This window comes from Enhydra lutris, unplaced genomic scaffold (assembly GCF_002288905.1).
Source record: "Enhydra lutris kenyoni isolate GAN:26980312 unplaced genomic scaffold, ASM228890v2 scaffoldscaffold6, whole genome shotgun sequence".
Taxonomy (NCBI): Eukaryota; Metazoa; Chordata; class Mammalia; order Carnivora; family Mustelidae; genus Enhydra; species Enhydra lutris.
The window spans coordinates 25,345,232-25,364,400 of NW_019154090.1; the positions used below are offsets into that span (position 1 = coordinate 25,345,232).

At 55.3% G+C, this 19,169-nt stretch overlaps 1 protein-coding gene across 1 annotated transcript; it reads right to left on the reverse strand.

The window, feature by feature from the left end:
- Positions 1 to 829: 829 nt before the first annotated feature.
- On the reverse strand, positions 830 to 19,066 carry LOC111141804 (BPI fold containing family B member 2). Its single transcript, XM_022494624.1, has 15 exons — positions 18,958 to 19,066; positions 16,566 to 16,659; positions 14,864 to 14,968; positions 13,828 to 13,974; positions 12,153 to 12,213; positions 10,398 to 10,458; positions 5,888 to 5,979; positions 5,459 to 5,644; positions 5,183 to 5,236; positions 4,438 to 4,608; positions 3,793 to 3,860; positions 3,565 to 3,610; positions 2,813 to 2,876; positions 2,430 to 2,506; positions 830 to 871 (listed from the first exon to the last, which is right to left on the reverse strand). The coding sequence occupies exons 1-15, from the start codon at positions 19,064 to 19,066 to the stop codon at positions 830 to 832; spliced, it is 1,377 nt and encodes a 458-aa protein (XP_022350332.1).
- Between the last annotated feature and the right edge of the window lie 103 nt (positions 19,067 to 19,169).

Below are 19,169 nucleotides of genomic sequence, written 5' to 3' on the forward strand. Positions count from 1 at the left end.
CAAGAAGGCAGTGCACTCCCTGTCACCTGAGGCTTGTGACCCAAGGACAAGCCCCAGATGCAGGGGTGGGGGGTGGGGGGTGGGACTGGACATCTTATTCCTGGAGCTCAGGAAGGCCTTGGGCTTAGGCATCTGCTGTCACATCCCGCTCTGAGACCCGGCACGTGGCTCTTCTGGCTGGGCCTCAGTCTTCACCTCTGCCAAATGGAACCCCACAAGCCTGCCTGCCTTGTAGGCTCCTTGTAGACTCCTCTGAGGTTCTAGAAACAAGACAGGTTTGACACTGTAGAAGGGGGACGCCACCAGTTGAGGACAAGATATGTCAAGTGTCACCGTGGTATTGGTAACTCCCAGCCATTCTGCGGCTCTCCAAGGGCCCCCTTTCAAAATCCAAGCTTCTGGGCAAGCAGGAGAGGGAGGCAACAGATCTGGTCAGCAGAGACCTGGTAACACGCTCTTCTTCTGCAGGTGGCTTTGGTGGCTCCAGGGACAAACAGGACCCAAGAACCGGATGGAGGCGGCTAGCCTCAGCTTTGTGCCAAGTTCACCAGGCCTGGCTGGAAGTTGTGGCTCAAGAGGAAATGTTTAATGCGAGAGGGGACAGGTCGGTACAGCCTGGAGGAGCAGAGCGACCTACTGCTCACATCACAGGAGGGGGAGGGAAGGGAGAGGGAGGGAGAAGGAGGGTAGGGGAGCGAAGGGGAAGGATGGGAGGACAGGGAGGGGTGCTCAGGCATTCAGAGAAGATTGAGCAGCCTGGCTGGATCCTCCAGCTCGCTGGTGATGGCCAAGCGTGGCTTTGCCTCAGTTTCCTCCTGGTGGTCCCCCCTCAGCGCTGGTATAAGAGTCCGCTGGATACCACAACGTAGCCCTGGAGGGCAAAGAAAACCTTGGGCCAGGCTGGAGGCCACCTGAGGACTAATAGGACCCCCAGCTGCCCTATCAGCCTGGCTTTGAGCTCACGCTCTGCCACTCTTGCTGGGTATGTACTGAGGACAGTCCTTTGCCTCTTCTGGCCTCAGTTTCCGGCTGTCCCTGCAAGCCCACAATGGGGACACAGCCAGAGCACAGGGACAGATCCCCCAGTGACACAGTCTGGTGGGCGTGGTGAGGACCAGCGCTGTGTTAGGACTGGGAGTCCGAACACTGAGTGTCTTCTCTGGGTGCAAGTCTCCCCAGCAGAGCCAGGAGCCTCCCACATGTCCTCTGCTCTCTACACAGCACTGCAGAAACGTGCTCAGGGCCTGCTGATCATTCATTCATTCATTCAACAAATCTTCATTGAGCCTCTGCTCTAAGCCAAGCCTCTGACCTAAGGGAAGCCCTGTGCCATCTGCTGGGAACAAGGCAGACCCAGTCCTGCCCATGCGTAGCTCATGGTCCAATACCATAACCGTTATTAAATTAGAACCAATTAAAATTAAATAAAATTTACAATTCAGCTTCATAGCTGTACTAGCCACATTTCAAGTGCCCAACAGCTCCCTGGGCCCAGTGGCTGACCGTGGCTACTGCACTGGACTGGGCAGACTTCCATCTTCACAGAACATTGTTTTGGACAGTGCTGGTCTAGGGACCTTTGACTTTGGACCCAGTTGGCTGGAATTCTGAGTACCAGGCTGGGTCAGCCCCCGACCGTGCCTGTTTGCAAGAGTCTTGGGGAAATTCCCACTAACAGCTCAGGCTCCAACATGTGCCAATTGTTGCTTTTTTGCAGGGTGGAGGGCAGTCCCTCAAGGGCCTTGGGACCATAGTTCTTAAGCAAGCAGGGCATCATCTCTGGAAAAACATCAGTGGGTCCCTCTTGGGGGATCTGAATAACATGCAGACGTTGGGCTTGTGGGACCTTGGCTAAGCTTTCTGTCCTATGCGTGTCTTGTTGAGTGAATAGAAAGAATATTATCTTTTTTTTTTTTTTTTTTTTTTTGATCCCAGGTGAAACAGAAAGAAGTTGTAGGGTCTCACCCTGGGCAGTGGTGACTGAACTTCTCCTGGGCCACAACTTCTCATCACAGATAGTGATTTTAGAAGGGTCGGGAAGGCCCCCATCCCCCATCCAGCCTGCAGAGGTTTGTGTACAAAGCTGGAAGAAGTTTCTCTGTCATCTTCCCCAGACACCAAAGGGCTGTGCCCACCCCAGGGCACAGATCACAGGTTGACTGAAGCTGCCGAACGTGGCCTGGCATGATATCTGATGAGGACTAAAGGGTGGGCAAGACCTTTGCCCCAGTGTCTCTGGACGTCCTAAATTTTCCGTCTCATAATGGCTAACGATTCATGGCATGGTCTCAGCAGGAAGAGCGGACACTCCCAGGCCTGGCTAAGCCTGTGATTCCACTGCTAGTACTGGCAGGGAGGGAAGACAAGAGGGGGTCCTGCCTCCCCAAGCCCAGCCTTCCCCCAAGGGTGGGGAAAACACAAAGACGCACCTCGTAGACGAAGACCTCAGAGTTGACATAGCGAAGGTTGACGACCTTGGGGAGGGCGATCCCCATGCCCAGGAGAGCTGCAGGAGGGGAAGGAGAAACTGAGCTCAGCCCGCCGGGAGCCCCGCTGGGAGCCAGCCCCGTGTAAGGTCCTCGTGTGCGCTGTGACACAGAGCCCCCCACGTGGCCAGGGAGGGGGGCCATCATTATTATACTCACTCTACAGAAGGGAAACCTGAGGCTTAGGGAGGAGAAAAAAACTGAAAAACTCCCACCCTCTTCACCTCTGAGCCCGGGAGGTGGGAAGCTGCCCGGAAGGGAATGTGGAGCCATAGTGTGTCAGGAGGGAACCCCGGGGAACCACCGGTGTGGGGGGCAGGGCTCACCATTGAGGTGATCGAGCAGGGGCTTCTGGAACAGGGTGTCCACGAGCGGGTGCACTTGGTTTGTCTGCAGCCGTGTCATCAGGGAGATGGGGGGCCATTGGCCCGCTCCAGTGAGGGGCAGGGAGAGATGGACAGATGGGCCACACGTGATCACACAGACAGACACAGACAGGCACACAAAAAGCAGAGAGGGGGAGGGGGGCAGGTCACTCCTGTCCTGCCTTCAAGCAGAGTCCAACTACCCCTTCTGGGAGGAGACTGAGGCCAGCACTGGCCTGACAGATGCCACACGGCCGACAGGTGGCTGCGGACTGCCCGATGCCAGGTGCCCAGCCACCTTGCTGGTGCTGACCAATGGATGATGGACTGATGGTGGGTGGCCTTAGGGACTGAGAGGCCGGCCAGTGAAGGGCTGCTTGGTGGCTAAGGACCCAGCTGCATCATGTGGCCGAAGGAGCAGCCAGCCCCGTGTGACACTGTCTTGTCAGATTTACCAATACACTCCGAGATTCTTGGACTAACCAGTCGTCACCCACCTGGCAGGGACAGGTTGGCCGACTGACCGACCCCACTGAGGAACCAAGGCTGACCGGCCGACTGACCGGCTGACAGCCCATCTGTTGGGTGGGCCCCCCACTGACCACTGTTCCCGAGCACCCTGGGAGGAAGCTTGATCATGGTGTGCTAGCACATGGGTTCAAGGTCTGTCCTACACAGGGAGGGGTCTCTGGAGATCCCAGCCCCACACTCACATCAATGAAGCCCACATTGGAGGAGGCCACGGTGAGCTGGATATCCCTGAAAACGAAACAGGAGGGTCAGAGCTGGGGCCTAGATCCCCCTTTCCACCACACCACACGTGCTGCCTCCCAGGCTCCTCTGACTGACACTGCGACAGGTGACGCTATATGATGAGTGGCTGCAGGCCCACTGCACAGAGGAACACACCAAGGCTGCTGGACCCAGGAGGCCTTGCTTACCCCAGCACAGATGTGGTCCCCTGAAGCTTCACGTTGGACATTGAGAGCTGGAGGCTCAAGTTCACAACCTGGGCATGAAGGGAGAGCAAGGTCAAAGAACACAGAGCCACAGAGGAGCCCTCAGGAGGCCACCGGCTCTCATCCATCTCTGACCGATTCAGGTGTTCAAGAAGCATCCGTGTGTGCCAAGCCCTGCACACAGCACAATGTGAATGAGAGAGACCAGGCCTCTGCCCTTGGGAACCCTCACAGGCCAGGGGAGGAGGTGAACAGTGACCAAAGTAACCAGACAGGGTCCTTAGGAGCAGGTGCCTGGAAATGGTAGCATGGGGGGTTGGGGGGCTGATGGGGACCATCTTTCTCAGGGCGGTCCAAGAAGGCTGCCCTGAAAATGGCTGCAACATTTAAGCTGAGACTGGAAAGATGAGGAGAAGCTAGCCATGCCAAGGGCTAGAGGAAGAGTATCCTAGACACAGGGTCCAACAACACATGCAAAGGGCCTGTGGCAGGAATGTCATGGCAGAGAGAAGGAATAGCAAGGACACCACTGTGGATAGAGCAGAGCAAGTGAGGAAAGTGGGGCAGGAAGTGAGATCTTGGGAGTCACAGCCCTCCCGGCCAGCCCCACCAGCCCACCTCACTCACCACATTGAAGGAGAAGAGGGACCGGAAAGCCGAGTTGGAGGCCACAGCCTGGACCTCCACGAAGGGCTGCAGCCGAATTGTGGCATTGTTGGTATGAAGTGTGGCCACAGGTGTGGCACCCAGCCGCACCTTGAGTGCCACAGGCATGGGCTCAGGGAACTGGCGGGCCACCTGGGGGAATGGAGAAGGAGAGAGGGAGGAGTGCACCTAGGGGCAAAGTCTGGGTGGCTCTCTGCGCATTGTGCCTCAGACGCTGATCAAGCCACCAATCATACGTGACTGGGCCACAGAGGTGTGTCCCTGTCAGGCCCCTGCCCTCGGGGGCACCCAGCCTGAAGGTGGTGACAGGCATGAAGACGGGCACAGCCTGTGTGATCTGTGCCAGGAGGGACAGTAGCTCAGGGGCTGTGGGAGCTCAAAGAGGCTCCTGGACCAGACTGGGGATTGGGTCCTCCCCTAGGAAGCCAACCCTGGGCTTGGTCTTGAAGATGGAACAAGAGAAAGGGAAGCAGAAAGGGCCCTTCAGGCAGAAGGCAGCGCTTGGACAAAGGCACAGAAGGAGGGAAATAGCATGATATCTGGCGGGGGCGAGGGGGAGCATCCCTGGGGTGGGGAAGGCGCAGCGGTAAGGACAGAAGCTGAAGCCCACAGAGGACAGATCCCAGCCAGCGCAGGCCCCCAGTCAGAGAAGCTCCCACCCCAGTCCCAGGTCTCAGTCCCTGAAATGACTAAAAATGTCACCAACCTCAGGGATGAGCTGGCCCAGCATGGACGTGTTCAGCAAGTTGTCCTCTGACTTCTGAAATCAGCCCCCACGTCCCGACAGGGTTTAGGGCAGCCGCTCCTCAAACTCAAACACCTCTTGCCTCCCCTCGGCCCCCTTTCCACCTTTCCAACAGCCACCCTGTGTCCCCAGAACTCGGGCGGCCCTACCCACAGATTGGCCTCTGTGGGGTCTCCCTGGGCTGGGCCACAGGGCACGCCTGTCCCCCGTGCTTGGGGCAGTGGGTCCGACCCTCACCAGCTGCCCCGTGATGTCCAGGTTGAGGGCACCAGCCTTCTGCAGCAGCAGGAGGGCAGAGTCGAAGAGGTCCTGGGAGAGGCCCACGGTTGCCATGGCACCAGCGGCCCCCACATGAGCGGGCAGCACAAAGTGGGTGGCCTCCACGGGCAGGACGATGGGCTTACCCAGAAGGAAGAGAATGGCCTGTGGGGTGGGTGGGCGGCAAGAGGGAGAGGAGTGGTCGCCTCAGTAGGGTGGCAGCTCTGTCCCCGACCCTGGGCTCTCAGATGCCCCCCACCCGACAGGCCTCACACCCGTGTCCGCCTCTAAATGCCATTCCAGCTCCTGTCCCTTCAACACCCCTGCTCCTCTAGGAATGTCCCAGGACCCCAAGGACTCCAGAGGCAACAAGCACCCCCAGCTCTGGGCAGACAAGGCAGCACTTACACCGACATCCAAGGAAATGTAGTCCTCAGTGACGGTGGGTGCGTTGACCATGGAGTAGTGGATCTGGGACTCCGGACCCACAGGGGTGAGGCCTCGATAAGAGCAGGATAAAGAAGAAAAGATGGTACACTTAGCCATCTCCACCAAAGCCTCACTGATCTAGAAAACTCCATTATCGGACAACTTTGGTTAGCCAGACCCAGGCCAAGGAACAGAAAAGGGAAGAAAAAAGGCCTCTGAGTAAGGGACCTTCGGTTGCAAAACTCACACACCCAGGAATCAGCCACTTGGGGCCTACGGACTCTTGTTAAGACAGTACTAACAGTTCGGGTTTTTGTTTTCCTAATCAGTGAAAGACAAGAGACACGGAATTAGAAGGAAGGAAAAAAGAAAGAAGGAACCACAGAAAAAGAATGGCGCTCACACTTATGCAGGTCTGGACATTTGACTTACACTGTCCCATTCAATCATCACCATGATCCTGTAAGATTAGGAGCCCATTTTACACACACACACACACAAACGCGCGCGCGTGCGCAAGCATGCACACTTTGATGAGTTCAGTTGTGCCCAGGGTCGTGTATCTGGTCTCCTTGGCTCTAAAACCACGTTCTCTCTCCACCTAATCACACAGCCCTCCTACAGAAACCCAAAGTCACGCACCCCTGGGGCCATGCAGTGCAGAAGCACGGAGCAGGGGCTCCCCAAGACACCCTCAGGGAGCCCTTCAGGGAGGCATAGAGGAGAGTCCAGTTCTATAGGGCAAGTTTTCCCCAAAGCTCAGGATATTCTTTTTTTTTTTTTTAAGATTTTATTTATCCATTTGACAGACAGAGATCACAAGTATGCAGAGAGGCAGGCAGAGAGAGAAAGGTGGAAGCAGGCTCCCCACTGAACAGAGAGCCAGACGCAGGGCTTGATCCCAGGACCCCTGAGATCATGACCTGAGCCGAAGGCAGAGGCACCACCCAGGTGCCCCGCTCAACATATTCTGATTGGAAAGTTTGCCAAGGGCAAGTGCCTTGTGGGAACCGTATCTCTGGACGCAGTGAGGCTAGCCAGTGTGGCAGATGAAGGCTCAGCCCCATGGTCAGGAAAGTCCAGCTTTTAGCAATAGGTCCTCAAAGGCTCCAAATGACCAAGGTGTGTGTGTGTGTGTGCGTGTGCACACACATCAGATTTCTGCTGGATTTTCTATGTCTCTTCTGGATTTAATTTTATCTCCTCTAATGTTTTGGTAGTTTCTTGTGATCATAAAAACAATACACTATGATTCCATTTCTACAGCTCAGTAGGCTGTCAAAGATTGGGGTGGTGGCAGGAGGCGGGCAGCTCAGAGGGACTTGAGGGGCTGGCGAGATGTTCTGTATCTCGAGTTTGGTGGTGGTCCCATAACTGTGACTCAGAGGACAGGACACTAAAAAGAATACAGGACTCCGTGTTTTTAAAATGAATAAAAACATGAAAATTTTTAAAATAATATGTATTCACTGTGGACATATAGACATTTTTTGAAGGATGGAAAAAAATATAGCCCCAAATCTCAAATTTATTTTTTTCAGTATTTTCTTCCGCAGAGACAAATGGCCTCCCATCTGTCCCTCCCTCAGTAAAGCTGCGACGAAGTTGGGTGTCGCTTTGGGTCCTTCTCTGTTTTCTTTACAGAGTGCCATTATAGCTTAGTTAAGGGCACAGCTCTCAAGGCAGACTGCCTCAGTTTCTTCATCTGTAAAATGGCGCTAATAATGTTATAGGAAATATTGGCGCTCATTATACTGTATTTTGCCAGACATGTTGCTAGGTGATTGAATGGCCTTTTAAGTTGTGCTTTTTAGTGACTCCTGCCAGCCCACACTCTAGGTACCTGTGACTCATATATACAATCCCCGAGGCCTAGATTTCCTTTACTAGATTGTTTTCAGTTCCTCAAAGAAAAGGGCAAGAGCCAGTCTTTGCTGGGACCCCAATTACAAGACGTCCTGATGGAGATCGCCACACTGAGGAAGAAGGGAGGGACGAATGTTTACTGAGCCTGTTGTCCTCCAGGCCCTTAGCCTGGGCTGTCTGGTAGCAGCACATGGGAGAAATGGGAATTCTGAGCCCATTTTTTTTGGATTGAAATAGGCTCAGAGAGATGGAGTGACTTCACTAAGATCACACAGCAATGGAGCCACAAGGCCAGAATTTAACTTTATGTCCTCTGATTCCAGATCCTTTCTCCTTGTCCTCTTGGTGCCTCCTGTTAAGGTAATAGGCAGGTTGTGGCACTGAGGGGGGTGGGTGTCATCAAGGAATGTTCCCTGAGGGGACTGTGAGGTGGGCCATGAAATGTGGGCAGGGCAGTGGCTGGACATGAGAGCACGAGAAAACCAGCGCAGGTCTGTCAGTGGATGACTCTCACACCACAACGAGGATTTTAGGCTCAGAGCCTGCAATTCCCCATCTATTAATCGGGGATACTGATGCCATCTCATGGGACTGTTGTTAGAAGTTGGCACAAGAAAGCCAAAGCTAGCTTGATGTGAAAAGATTGACCACAGAACCCAACACAGATAAACATGGACGCTGCTGGCCATCCCTCCCGGCTGAACAGCAGCATGGCCCCTGCCTCCTGTCCCCACACACTCATTCCCGTGCAACTGTCCCACGCTGTGTCACCGTCAGATGTAAACCCCTGGCACAAAGGAAAACCGACCAATTGCAAAGTGCAGCTCACAGCAGTCAACAGCTCTGGAGTTTCCAAAATCAGTGATGGTGACCCAGGGAAAGTGCTAGAATCCCAGGCAAAGCCGTCAGATAGAAGAAAGTGTGGTTCAAACAGGAGCATCTTCAGATAGGTGTGTGGGGAAACAGGGAAGCCTGGATTCTGTTCAGAGCTCCCTGAGCACATGTTACCTCCCAGGTCAACAAAGGAAGCATTTTTGGCGGGTCTGGGGATAGGAAGGGGGTCACCGGTGTTGTTATTAATGTTGATGAGTACTACTGAAAAGAAGACAAGGCTGTGGTATATGTATACAATGGAATACTATGCAGCCATCAAAAGAAATGAAATCCTGCCATTGGCAACGACATGGATGGAACTAGAGGGTATTATGCTGAGCGACATAAGTCAATCAGAGAAAGACAATTGTCATACGATCTCTCTGATATGAGGAATTTGAGAGGTAGGGTGGTGGGTCATGGGGGTAGGGAAAGAAAAAATGAAACAAGATGGGATCGGGAGGGAGACAAACCATAAGAGACTCTTAATCTCATAAAACAAACTGAGGGTTGCTGGGGGGCAGGAGGGGAGGGATAGCGTGGTTGGGTTATGGACATTGGGGAATGTATGTGCTATGGTGAGTGCTGTGAAGCGTGTAAGCCTGATGATTCACAGACCTGTACCCCTGGGGCAAATAATACACTATATGTTAATACAAATAAGTAAAAAATAAAAAGAAGAAGACGAGGCTGGCCTGCTTTCATAGCTTTTAGCTTCGTATTGTGAGATGAAGTCCTGATCGAGCCTCGTTTAGGCCACCACCAAGGCCACGCTTCTGTGTGGACCGTGCGTGGTAGCTGTGAACCTGGGGACCCAGCCTGCAGCCGGGGAGGAAGGCATGGGGGGCGGTAGGGAGGCAACTGATGAGTGGTGCGGGTTGGCCGATGTACAGCCCGGCTCCTGCCCGTCAGGGAGGACACAGGCGCAGACCCCTTAGTTTCCAAGAGCCCCTCGGGGAGAGTGAGCCCCAGTTGCACACCGCAGTGCCTGCTCCCGAGCACGCCCTCCTTCCCTGTGCTGCTGGGTGCCTTCCCCAGCCGTGTCCTGAGGACCCACCGCATCCGAGCCTCTTACGTCCACATTTTGTCGCAGGGTCTCCTTGTAGGGGGAGAAGCCTACAGGCTTTCTCCTAGTATACACCTCGTAGTATACACCTCGTCCGCCTTGGATAGGAGGATCCCCGGGAAGATCAAAGGTGGACTACTAGCCTGACAGCAGGTGGAGAGGAGAGAGAGGCTTGCCTCTGGGGGGGGGGGCGGAGCTGAGAAGGGGAACTGGGGCGGGGGCACTTGCAAGTGGATGAGCCTGAGTTCTGCTGAGCGCACACTGAGTCAGAGGAGCCCATGAGACCTCCAGGAGAAGGGGTGCAGCAGGAAATGGAATGTGAGACCCTGAGCCCCAGAGTGCAGGGGGAGAGCCCGCCAGACACTGTGGGAGATGTGGGAGCAAAGCCAGAGGAGGATGGGGTCTCTGAGTCTCCAGGCAGGGGAGGAGAGAGCTGCAAACAGAATGAACTACACACACACAGACACACACACATGCTTGCACACTTGCATGCACACACTAAACATTTGAAGACTCGATTCTAGAATTCGGAAATTCCTTGAGTTCATCAAGAATTGTTCAGTCATCTTATGATTGCTCTCCCAGAGGTCAACCCTGACTAGGGGGGATCTTTGAAGAGTCTTGGGGGTCCCAGCAGGGCTCAGGGGCCCCAGTCTCCCCTCCCCCCCGGCTTCCAGGTCTTACCAATTAAAGTTCCCAGGTGGACGTTGAGGCCTTGCACCAGGTTGGAGATGCTCAGGCACAGCTGCGGCAAGACAGAGGGGAAGGCTGGTGAGGAAGGCTCTGGGGCTGGTGGGGTGAGGCCAGGATAGTCTAGGGTCCTAGTCCTGGGCCTGGCATCCCTCCCTTCCTCCACCATCTAGCCAGCATCTTCCAGCACCTCTCCTGGGCCCTGAGAATTCAGAGAAGCTAGGGCCCGTGGGCATGCAGAAAAGAACAGGAGCAGGGGGCCACACCCAAGGTGGCCACAGCTGGGCCAGGACAACTGAGGCAGGGAGCCTGCTGCACTGGGACCCAGAGGGCCAGTGGAGGGGAAGTGCTACAGGCAGAGAAGGCAGGCGGTGGTCAGTGAGCAAGACTGGAGTTCTCCCAGGTACGGTGGGCAGCCTGAGAAGTATATTAAGCTGGGGTCAGTATGATCAAGGGTGGGACTTCAAGAGGATTGACTACAAGGCCAAGGGTGGTCACAGCCTGGTGCAGGCAGAACTGAGGAGGCTGGGCCAGGGGAGGCCAGGCAGCAGAGGAGAGGGCCAGGTTGGGCTGAGCTGCCTTCAACCCTCGGGCCTCAGTCTTCTCATCTGCAGGATGGGAATGCTGGGGCCCACTTCCGATGGGTGTGGGACAGCATCAGGTGGGTGGATTTGAGGCTGTAGGGACTGAATCAGGAGATGGGGTGGGGTGGGAAGGGGCAGAGATGGACACGCGGCTCCCCACCTTCCCCCAGCAGTGGGACCCTAGCCCGAGGGGCACCATCTCTCACTCTGCCAAACAGTTCTAAACTCCTCCAGGATGTTAATGTACCCCACCTCTCAACCACTCCAGGTTGTGGGGTGAGGGGCAGTGCCCAGGAAGGGAGGTTTACTCTCTGCAGGACAGGTGTGGAATTGGGGGTGGAGGGAGGTTAGATGACTCGTCCAAATGTCCCAGCTGGGGAGGTGGGGAGCAGGATTCAAAACCAAGCCACCCCCAGCTCCAGTGCCCACGCTCTTGTCCACTTTCATTTTGTCTCTTTTTCATAAGCCACGGGGCCCCTGAAAGCACTGCCTCCACCCCAGCCTCCAGCACGAAACTGGGGCTGGCCCAAGAGCCTGAGCCTCCCTCCGCCGCAGCGCTCCCCCCAACCCCAAACCTGCCTTTATTTGGGCCTCTTCATCACTGCCCTGGACCCTCGCCCCAGCCTCTTCCCTGCCCTCATGGGACAATGGAGAAACAGGGCACCTGGGTGGCTCAGTCAGCTAAGCATCTGACTTCAGCTCTAGTCATATTCTGAGGGTCCTGGGATGAAGCCCCGCATCGGGTTCCCTGCTCAGTGGGTGGGGGAGGGGGGCTCTGCTTGTCCCTTTCTTTCTGCCCCTCCCCTTGCTTCTGCTCTCTCTTTCTCAAATAAATAAATTAAATCTTTCTTAAAAAATTAAAAAAGCAGGGGTGCCTGCGTGGCTCAGTGGGTTAAAGCCTCTGCCTTCAGCTCAGGTCATGATCCCAGGGTTCTGGGATTGAGCCCCGCATCAGGCTCTCTGCTCAGCATGGAGCTTGCTTCCTCCTCTCTCTCTGCCTGCTTCTCTGCCTACTTGTGATCTGTCAAATAAAAAAATAAAATCTTTAAAAAAAATTTAAAAAGCAGTAAGAATCGCAATCTCTCCCATGCCTACAATCCCCCTTTCATCCATCACCTCTTATGAGGTTAGAAGGTCCTCTGTCCCGGGAGAGCTGGTCCTTTACCTTATTCCGCAGCACAGCTTTGATGTGCTTCTGCACCGGGACAAGCAGCCCAGGCGCCACACTGAAAGAGAAAGAGAGAGAGAGAAGGCGCTCCTAAGCTGTGGGTCACGCATTCGGGCCCGTTTCTCTTGGCAGAGCCACCGTCTGAGACAGAAGTGTCTCCCCCAAGCCAGGAGGCCAGGAGCCCCATTCCACACCTTGCCAAGTGCCGGACACAGTACCAGCACCAGCCGAGCCTCAAAGAAGAGGTCACCGGTTTCGGGGTTTGGAAGTGACCAAAAGTGATGATGAGGCCAGGCTTAGGAGAGACAGAGAAGATGTTGCAAAGGCCAGACTCAGCCACATTCCTAGCCAGCGGGCTTCACGGTCGCTCTGAGCCCCGTGAGCTGCAGGTGCTTCCTGCTTGGGCTCCAGTTCTCTGTGACACACCCAGTAAAGTCCCTTCCTCATTCTGCACCTCAGTTTCCCCTCTGAACAATGGGAGATGCATGTAAGTGGTTTCTCAGCAGGGATCCATAGCAAACCATGGTTCCTTGGGGTTTCTTGAATTTTTTATTTAAATTTCAGTTAATTAAGCATCTGTTTCTTTGTTTGCCTCTCTCTCTCTCTCTCTCTTTTCCCCTTTGTGCCTCTGTTTTGTTTTTTAAATTCGACATATGAGTGAAATCATATAATATTTGTCTTTCTCTGACTGATTTATCCCTTTTAGCATTATACTCTCAAGCTCCAACCGTGTCATTGCAAATGATAAGATTTCATCCTTTTTTATGGCTGAGTAAATTTCCATTGTGTGTGTGTGAGTGTGTGTATCACCATTGAATTATCCATTCGTAAGTGTTGATCCAAGCAGCACCCCAAGCTCACTGACTGTGCCTCAGAGGAAGTGGGGAGATGGCAGCTGAGTTTTTAATGCCCTTAACTTCTGGGCTTCCCTTTCCATGAGCAGCCTCTGCCCATGAGGATGGAGAGGGCCACAGGACATGAGCACGGGGGGATTGGTGCCCAGCCCCCTCTGGGGGAAAGGCCAGCTCCAAATGCCCACCTAGCTGACATGTGAAAGGAGGCGAGTCAGGCTACCGGGGTTCGAACGCACTCCACCGTTCGCCAGTTGTATAAACTTAGGCAAGTCACTTACCTATTCTGTGCCTCCATTTGTAAAATGGAGGGAATCCTTAGTCTTCCTGGCGGGGCTACTGTGGTGTAGCAAAGGGCTTAGAACATGCTCTGCACACAGCAAACAGGTGCTCCAGAGGTGGGAGCCACGGATTTGACTCACAGTGAGGTTGACGGGTTGACGGGTCCCAGCCCCCTGGACCTCAGAATCCCCATCCCTGCAGGGAGGGACAGCCCCTGAGGCCCGCAGTGGCCACATCAGGCCAGCATCCTCCCTGAGTACTATGGCAATGGCCGGTGTGCCACGGGCTGCGGGGTGGGGGCGGGGCACTGGGGGTGCGGGAGAGGGGACATGACCTCTGGCTCCACACTCTCTGTGTGACTTCGGGCAAGTCCCTCTCCTTCCCTGAGCCTCAGTGTCCTCAGCCATAAAACAGGTGTGATCCTGGGGGGTCTCTCAGGCCCCTTGTGGCACCTGGGTAAAGGCTGGAGTAGGAAGCTCAAGAAATGGCACCACCACCTTGGGTTTGGACTCTGCAGCCCAGCCCCACCAGGCACTCACCCGGCGCTGCCCTCAAACACAGGGGCAGCGTTGAAGAGTGGGAAGCAGGCGGAGATGCTGACCACGGGGGTCCTGATGGAGCCTTGGGCCACGCGGGCGTCAGCCAGCAGTACCACGGGCAGCGTCAGCTCCAGGGGCTCGGGGATTCTGTGGGACACCCATTCCTGAGCCCCAGCAGCATCACCCAGCACAGCCCACCCTGAAAACTCCGCCCCCCAGCCCCCTCCCCCAGTCTGGGCCTGCCCTCCACTTGACACAGGCAAGACCCCCACTCAGCATGACATGGCCGTCTGGGGGGCAGGCTCAGGGACCTCCAAACTCCACTCAAGGTGATGGACCTTGCAGCAGATGGGTGTGAACTCTGGCTCTCAAAACCCTCTCCCTGTGACATCCTGGGCCGGCCACTGCCCATCCTGAGCCTCAGTTTCCTCTTCTATCGAATGGACATGAGAGTGACGGCCCCTCTCTCAGCTGTGCTGAGCTTGCTGTGAGGTAGCCTCGTGAGTGGAGCCTGGCCCCCAGCCAGCACTCACACAACGGCCGTGTCAGCACAGACGAGTTCAAATCGAAGAGATCCCTCTGGAGGCCCAGCCGATCTTTTGGAAATCAGACACATACAAAGTGACTGGGACACAGGACTAATTCTAATAACGACATTTACTGAGCACGGACTCTGTGGCTCGCACTGTGGAAGGGGAGGTGTGATTTTAACTACAGCATGGAGCCGTTCCCTGCGTTCCCCAGCGCCGTGCTGCAGAGTTCCCTCCCACTTCCTGGAGCAGGAGACTGAGGTCTGCAGGGGTGAACACTGAGGGCTGCAGGGGTGAACCTGCTGCCCAGCATGGCTGCAGAGCAGGGCCTAGGGTCTTGAATTCTCACTGTCTCATGCCTCCACGGGAGCGGGGGAAAGAGCACCAGACAGGGAGTGGAAGGCTTGAGCGCAGGACCTGGGAGTTGCTCGCCCCTCTCCCCTCACTCTGTCCCTTGGAGCTTCCCTGAAAATCCATCTGCCCGCCCCACCAGGAGATTCACTCACCGGAAGACCTTGAAAGTAAAATTGGCTGCTACCAACATGCGTACCCCAAAATTGGCAATGAATTTCAGGTCGAATTGGGACACACGGACATTCGAAATCTGGATCCTACGGGGTGAGAATGGAGGTGACACGTGGCTCCCATTAAACCTTGAAATCAACTCCAAGGTGGCTGTTATAAGCCATATCCCCACTGTTGAGGTTGCGAGGAGGAACTCTGACTATTGGAACCGTGGGATGAGGAAGAGGTAGTGAGTTCTCCGCCGTAGGGAGCATGTAAGCCCCATGGTTGTTGGACAACCAGTTGGCAGGGAAAGGGTGCAGAGAGGATTCCAAGCCTGGGACAGGAATGGTGGGAGATGAGTGTTCGGGTCTTGGAGGGATTTTAGTTTCTGACAGAGTTCGGGAAAGCTTGGAAGGTGGGATCCATGGAAGGCAGAAATCCCCTCTATAGCACTTGCGTCAACAGCTTTGGCTGGCAGCCCTCCAGGGACAGGAAACTCATTCCCTTCAAAGCTGTCTATGCTGATTGCTAAGTACTTTCTAAGTAACTTTTCCTTTTTTTCCTAAATGAGTCATCTTTTCCCCTACACCGTAGGTGGGGGTGGGAACAGACATGACAAAATGATATAAATCTGAAAAGTCACATCAGAACTCCACCCTCCAGGCGCCTGGGTGGACCAGTGGGTTAAGCCTCTGCCTTCGGCTTAGGTCATGATCTCAGGGTCCTGGGATCGAGGCCCACATTGGGCTCTCTGCTCAACAGGGAGCCTGCTACCCCCCCCCCTGCCTACTTCACTGCCTGCTTGTGATCCTTCTCTCTCTGTGTCAAATAAATAAATAAAATCTTAAAAAAAAAAATTCTCCACCTTCAAACGCTCTCACTGTTGGCACTTGGCGGACATCTTTCCGGGACTTTCTCTGGGACACAGGCTGACCTCGACCCTGCTTCTGTTTGCTCAACAGCCCCCTTTGGATAGAGTCCCACTTCTGCTAGCAAGCACACTCGGTGCTGTGGGCCAACAGTCACGTGGGACCAAGCCTGAAACACTGAGTAATCCTCGACTGTCGGGTGTGTCCGTTGTCATCCCGGTTCACCATCTGCAAGAGCTGTGCCCCATTCCTACCCTCGGGTCCCCGCCCGGGGTTCTCCACCCCAGCTGTTGGTTGGTCTGCCCAGTGTCTGAACGTTTTAAATGTTTTTAAATTAGTTGCCATCATTCAGAACTTGGTAGATTTTAAATATATATATATATGACTTCTCTTGGGAACCCAGAGATCCAACAATAGTGAGTCTGTTCCCACGTGGCTGGGGACAACTCCCTCGGCCCTTGGATCTGAGTTTGAGATGGCCCCCATCTCCCTTGGCCTTTGAGTCTCTGTGGGGGTGCTTAGGCTCCGACTTGTGTCTAAATTTGGTGTCTCATTTTTGGAAAAAGTAGCCAAGGGTCCTGCCAGCCCTGGGGACCCAAGAGCTACAGTCTTATGCCCTGGAGGCAAGATTAATTCAGAGGCACCAGGCTCCCCCTGCCCCCGAGTCTCCACCTCCGTCCCACCTCCTTGATCATCTGTAACCACTCACTTAAGGGGTGGGAGGGAAGGCCTCATCCAGCTGTTGGGAAAGACTCCCTTCTATGTGGGGTACTCATCACGGGGGGGTGAGCAGCAGGCTGAAGCATTTTCCCCCCTAGGTGGGAGCACTCACCTGGTGGGCTGGTGCACCCCTCCATTCCAGTCCAAGAAATACGGGACCGTGACCTTCAGGGCCTGCTGGAGAGGGGCTCTGCCGATTTCTGACACTGCGGGGCCGGAGCAGGATAAGGTCAGGCTGCCTGCTGGGGCCACCAAGCAAAGCCACACGACCCTCCACCATCTGCCCCACATCTTGGGCGGGGAGGACGAAGAGGCTGGAAGGGTCACCCTGGCCCTCGGACGGGTTCGGGGCAGGAGTAACAGCTGGGTCGCAGGGAGGCCATCACAGGGACATCACTCACACTCGGCCCCGCCAGGTCTGCTTTTCCTCTCCTGCTTCAGCCTTTCCAAATCTTACTTGTCTGCCCCGCTCCTCAAAAACAAGAGCATCCTTTGCTCTTTTGCGAGACTCTGATCCAATCTCATCTCTTCAGGAGCCTTCCCCAAGTCCCCAAGCAGAAGGAGCATTTCCCAGTAGAGGGGGACAGAAGATGGGGGTGCTATTCTGAGGGCCAGAGTTTGAGGACTCTGGAGTCCCTCAGATCCTGGGTACCAATCCCAGCTCTGCTACTCCCTACTGATGTGGCTGCTCTGTGCCTCAGTTTCCCCTTCTGTAAACTTCCAGTGATTTTGATGGTGCCCATCCCATGGTGTCTCCTTAAAGCCTTGGGGCACAGTGGATGTTGGCTCTTACTGTCGCTATTTACTGTCTAATAATTACGAATGTCTCTTCTCTAGCTCTCCCTTTGGGCCAAGCACTGTTCTGAGTGATGTAGCTGCGACCCTGTGCCCAGTTTACCGAGAGGTGAAGACACCCGGCAAAGGGGAAGTTGGATAGGCGGAGGCACCCGGCGCCCGAGCCCTGGACTTCCTTACACACCTGTGCTTCTAGGTGAAGGAGGTGCTAACTAAGCAATTTAACACAAGTGGAATGAAGACGAGGGGTAACGGGGTGGGAAGGGAGAACCAAATGAAGAGTCCAGAGCCCTGAACTTCGCTCAGACTCACTATGGGAACCGGCGAGTCACTGCATCTCTCTGGGCCTTAGTTTGCTCAGGGCCTGGAGCAGGGAGCCTGTGGTCTCTATGTTCTTGATAGCCTTCCCCAGCCTGGCCTTCTGTGGCTAAACCAAGACTCACACCCAGGCCCCTGGACTCCATTGACAGTGCTCCCCCGACACAGGGCTTCAAGTCTAGGACTTGCGAGGTGGGATTGGAAAAACGCTGTGAAGAAGCCACCCAGCCCCACCTTAGAAAGAGGTGTGTGTGGCCTGGGCCTCCCGCTGGATTTCCACCAAGAACATAGGCAGGTGCGCCTGGGATGGCTCGCTGGAGACAAAGGAGCCTCACAGAGGACGGGCAGAGGCAGGCTGGCCAGCGGAAGGCAGAAGGCCTTGTGTCCCTGCCTATTGCTTCCGTGAATGGCACCATGTGCCAGACATGGACTAACATGGGTCACTAACACGGGTCACTGACCCCCTTCACTGCCTGCCTCTCTGCCCGGATACAAGGTCCTGGAAGCTGTGTATGCGCCACAGGGATGCTGCTGCCTCGATGCTCCTTGGCCTGGGCCACCAAAAGCCTCTTCTGCGGGCTGACTTGAGTGCCTCATCCTGTAATCTGAGTTTGATCTGGTCTTGGGGGAAGTGGCTTCTGATTTCTCACCCCTGACCCAACTTTGGTGGGTTCCTGGTGGCAACTGGGGGAAGCTTTTGTCCCTCCCTGGATCTAGGTTTTCTCATCATGCCTTCCTCCGGGGATTGGGCAGGTCTTAGAAGGAAGGAGGGGGCAGTGTCATAGGATAGAGACCTTGCCCGAGGGGGCCCAGAGCAGGGCTGGTCTTCTCCCTGTGACCTGACAGAGATCTAGCTCCGGGGCACTCCCTTCTGGCCTGTGCTAGACCCTTCCCCCATCATGCATGTGCACACACCAACCCTGCCGGGCACACACGCGTGGACATCCCCAGGGAATGTGGCCACACCCGTATACACACACCCAGACACATACCATGGCACGGGGGACACGGTTAGACACCCTCCCCGACACTCAAGGACACACATGGGCACATCCCCACGAATTTGCACTTCTACCCAGACACAGACGAACAAAAGTAGTCAGCCAAACCAAGCCATCCCACACCACAGAGACACGTGAGCACAACCACCCACGCACGCCAGCACAGGGGACGTGGCCATGCTCCCACGCGGGCATTCACTTCGTGTTTGCTGAGTGGCACTTTGCCAGACCTTGTCTGGGGGCCAGGGACACAACAGCGCATGAGATAAAATCCAGGTCCTCATGGGGCTTTTGGGGTCACGGACACACACACACATACACACACCCTTGGGGCCATGCCCATGCCCGCGCTCAGACACCCAGGGCACAGGCGAACGGCATGTCTCTTACCGTAGCCCAGCACGGCCTTGTTGAGTCTGACCACGGTGCCCGGAAGGGAAGTGCCAACCACCGGCAGCAGCAGCGCTAGCAGCAGACCCAGCCCGTGCGCCCGAGCCATGGCTGTCCTGGCCACTGCCCCCAGAGATCTGTGGGCTGGGGTGGGGACAATATCAGAGAGCTTGTCCAGGACACGCCCCCCACTCCAGGCTGCTTGAACCCCA

What these genes read in the sequence shown, in the direction of transcription:
- LOC111141804 (XM_022494624.1), bottom strand. Translation starts at nt 19,066, where the DNA reads ATGGCTCGGGCGCACGGGCTGGGTCTGCTGCTAGCGCTGCTGCTGCCG. An exon ending in ACATTTCCTTGGATGTCGGT is followed by an intron (nt 5,645 to 5,887) that starts GTAAGTGCTGCC and finishes CCCACCCCACAG; the next exon opens with GCCATTCTCTTCCTTCTGGG. An exon ending in TGGGCCAGCTCATCCCTGAG is followed by an intron (nt 4,609 to 5,182) that starts GTTGGTGACATT and finishes CCATTCCCCCAG; the next exon opens with GTGGCCCGCCAGTTCCCTGA.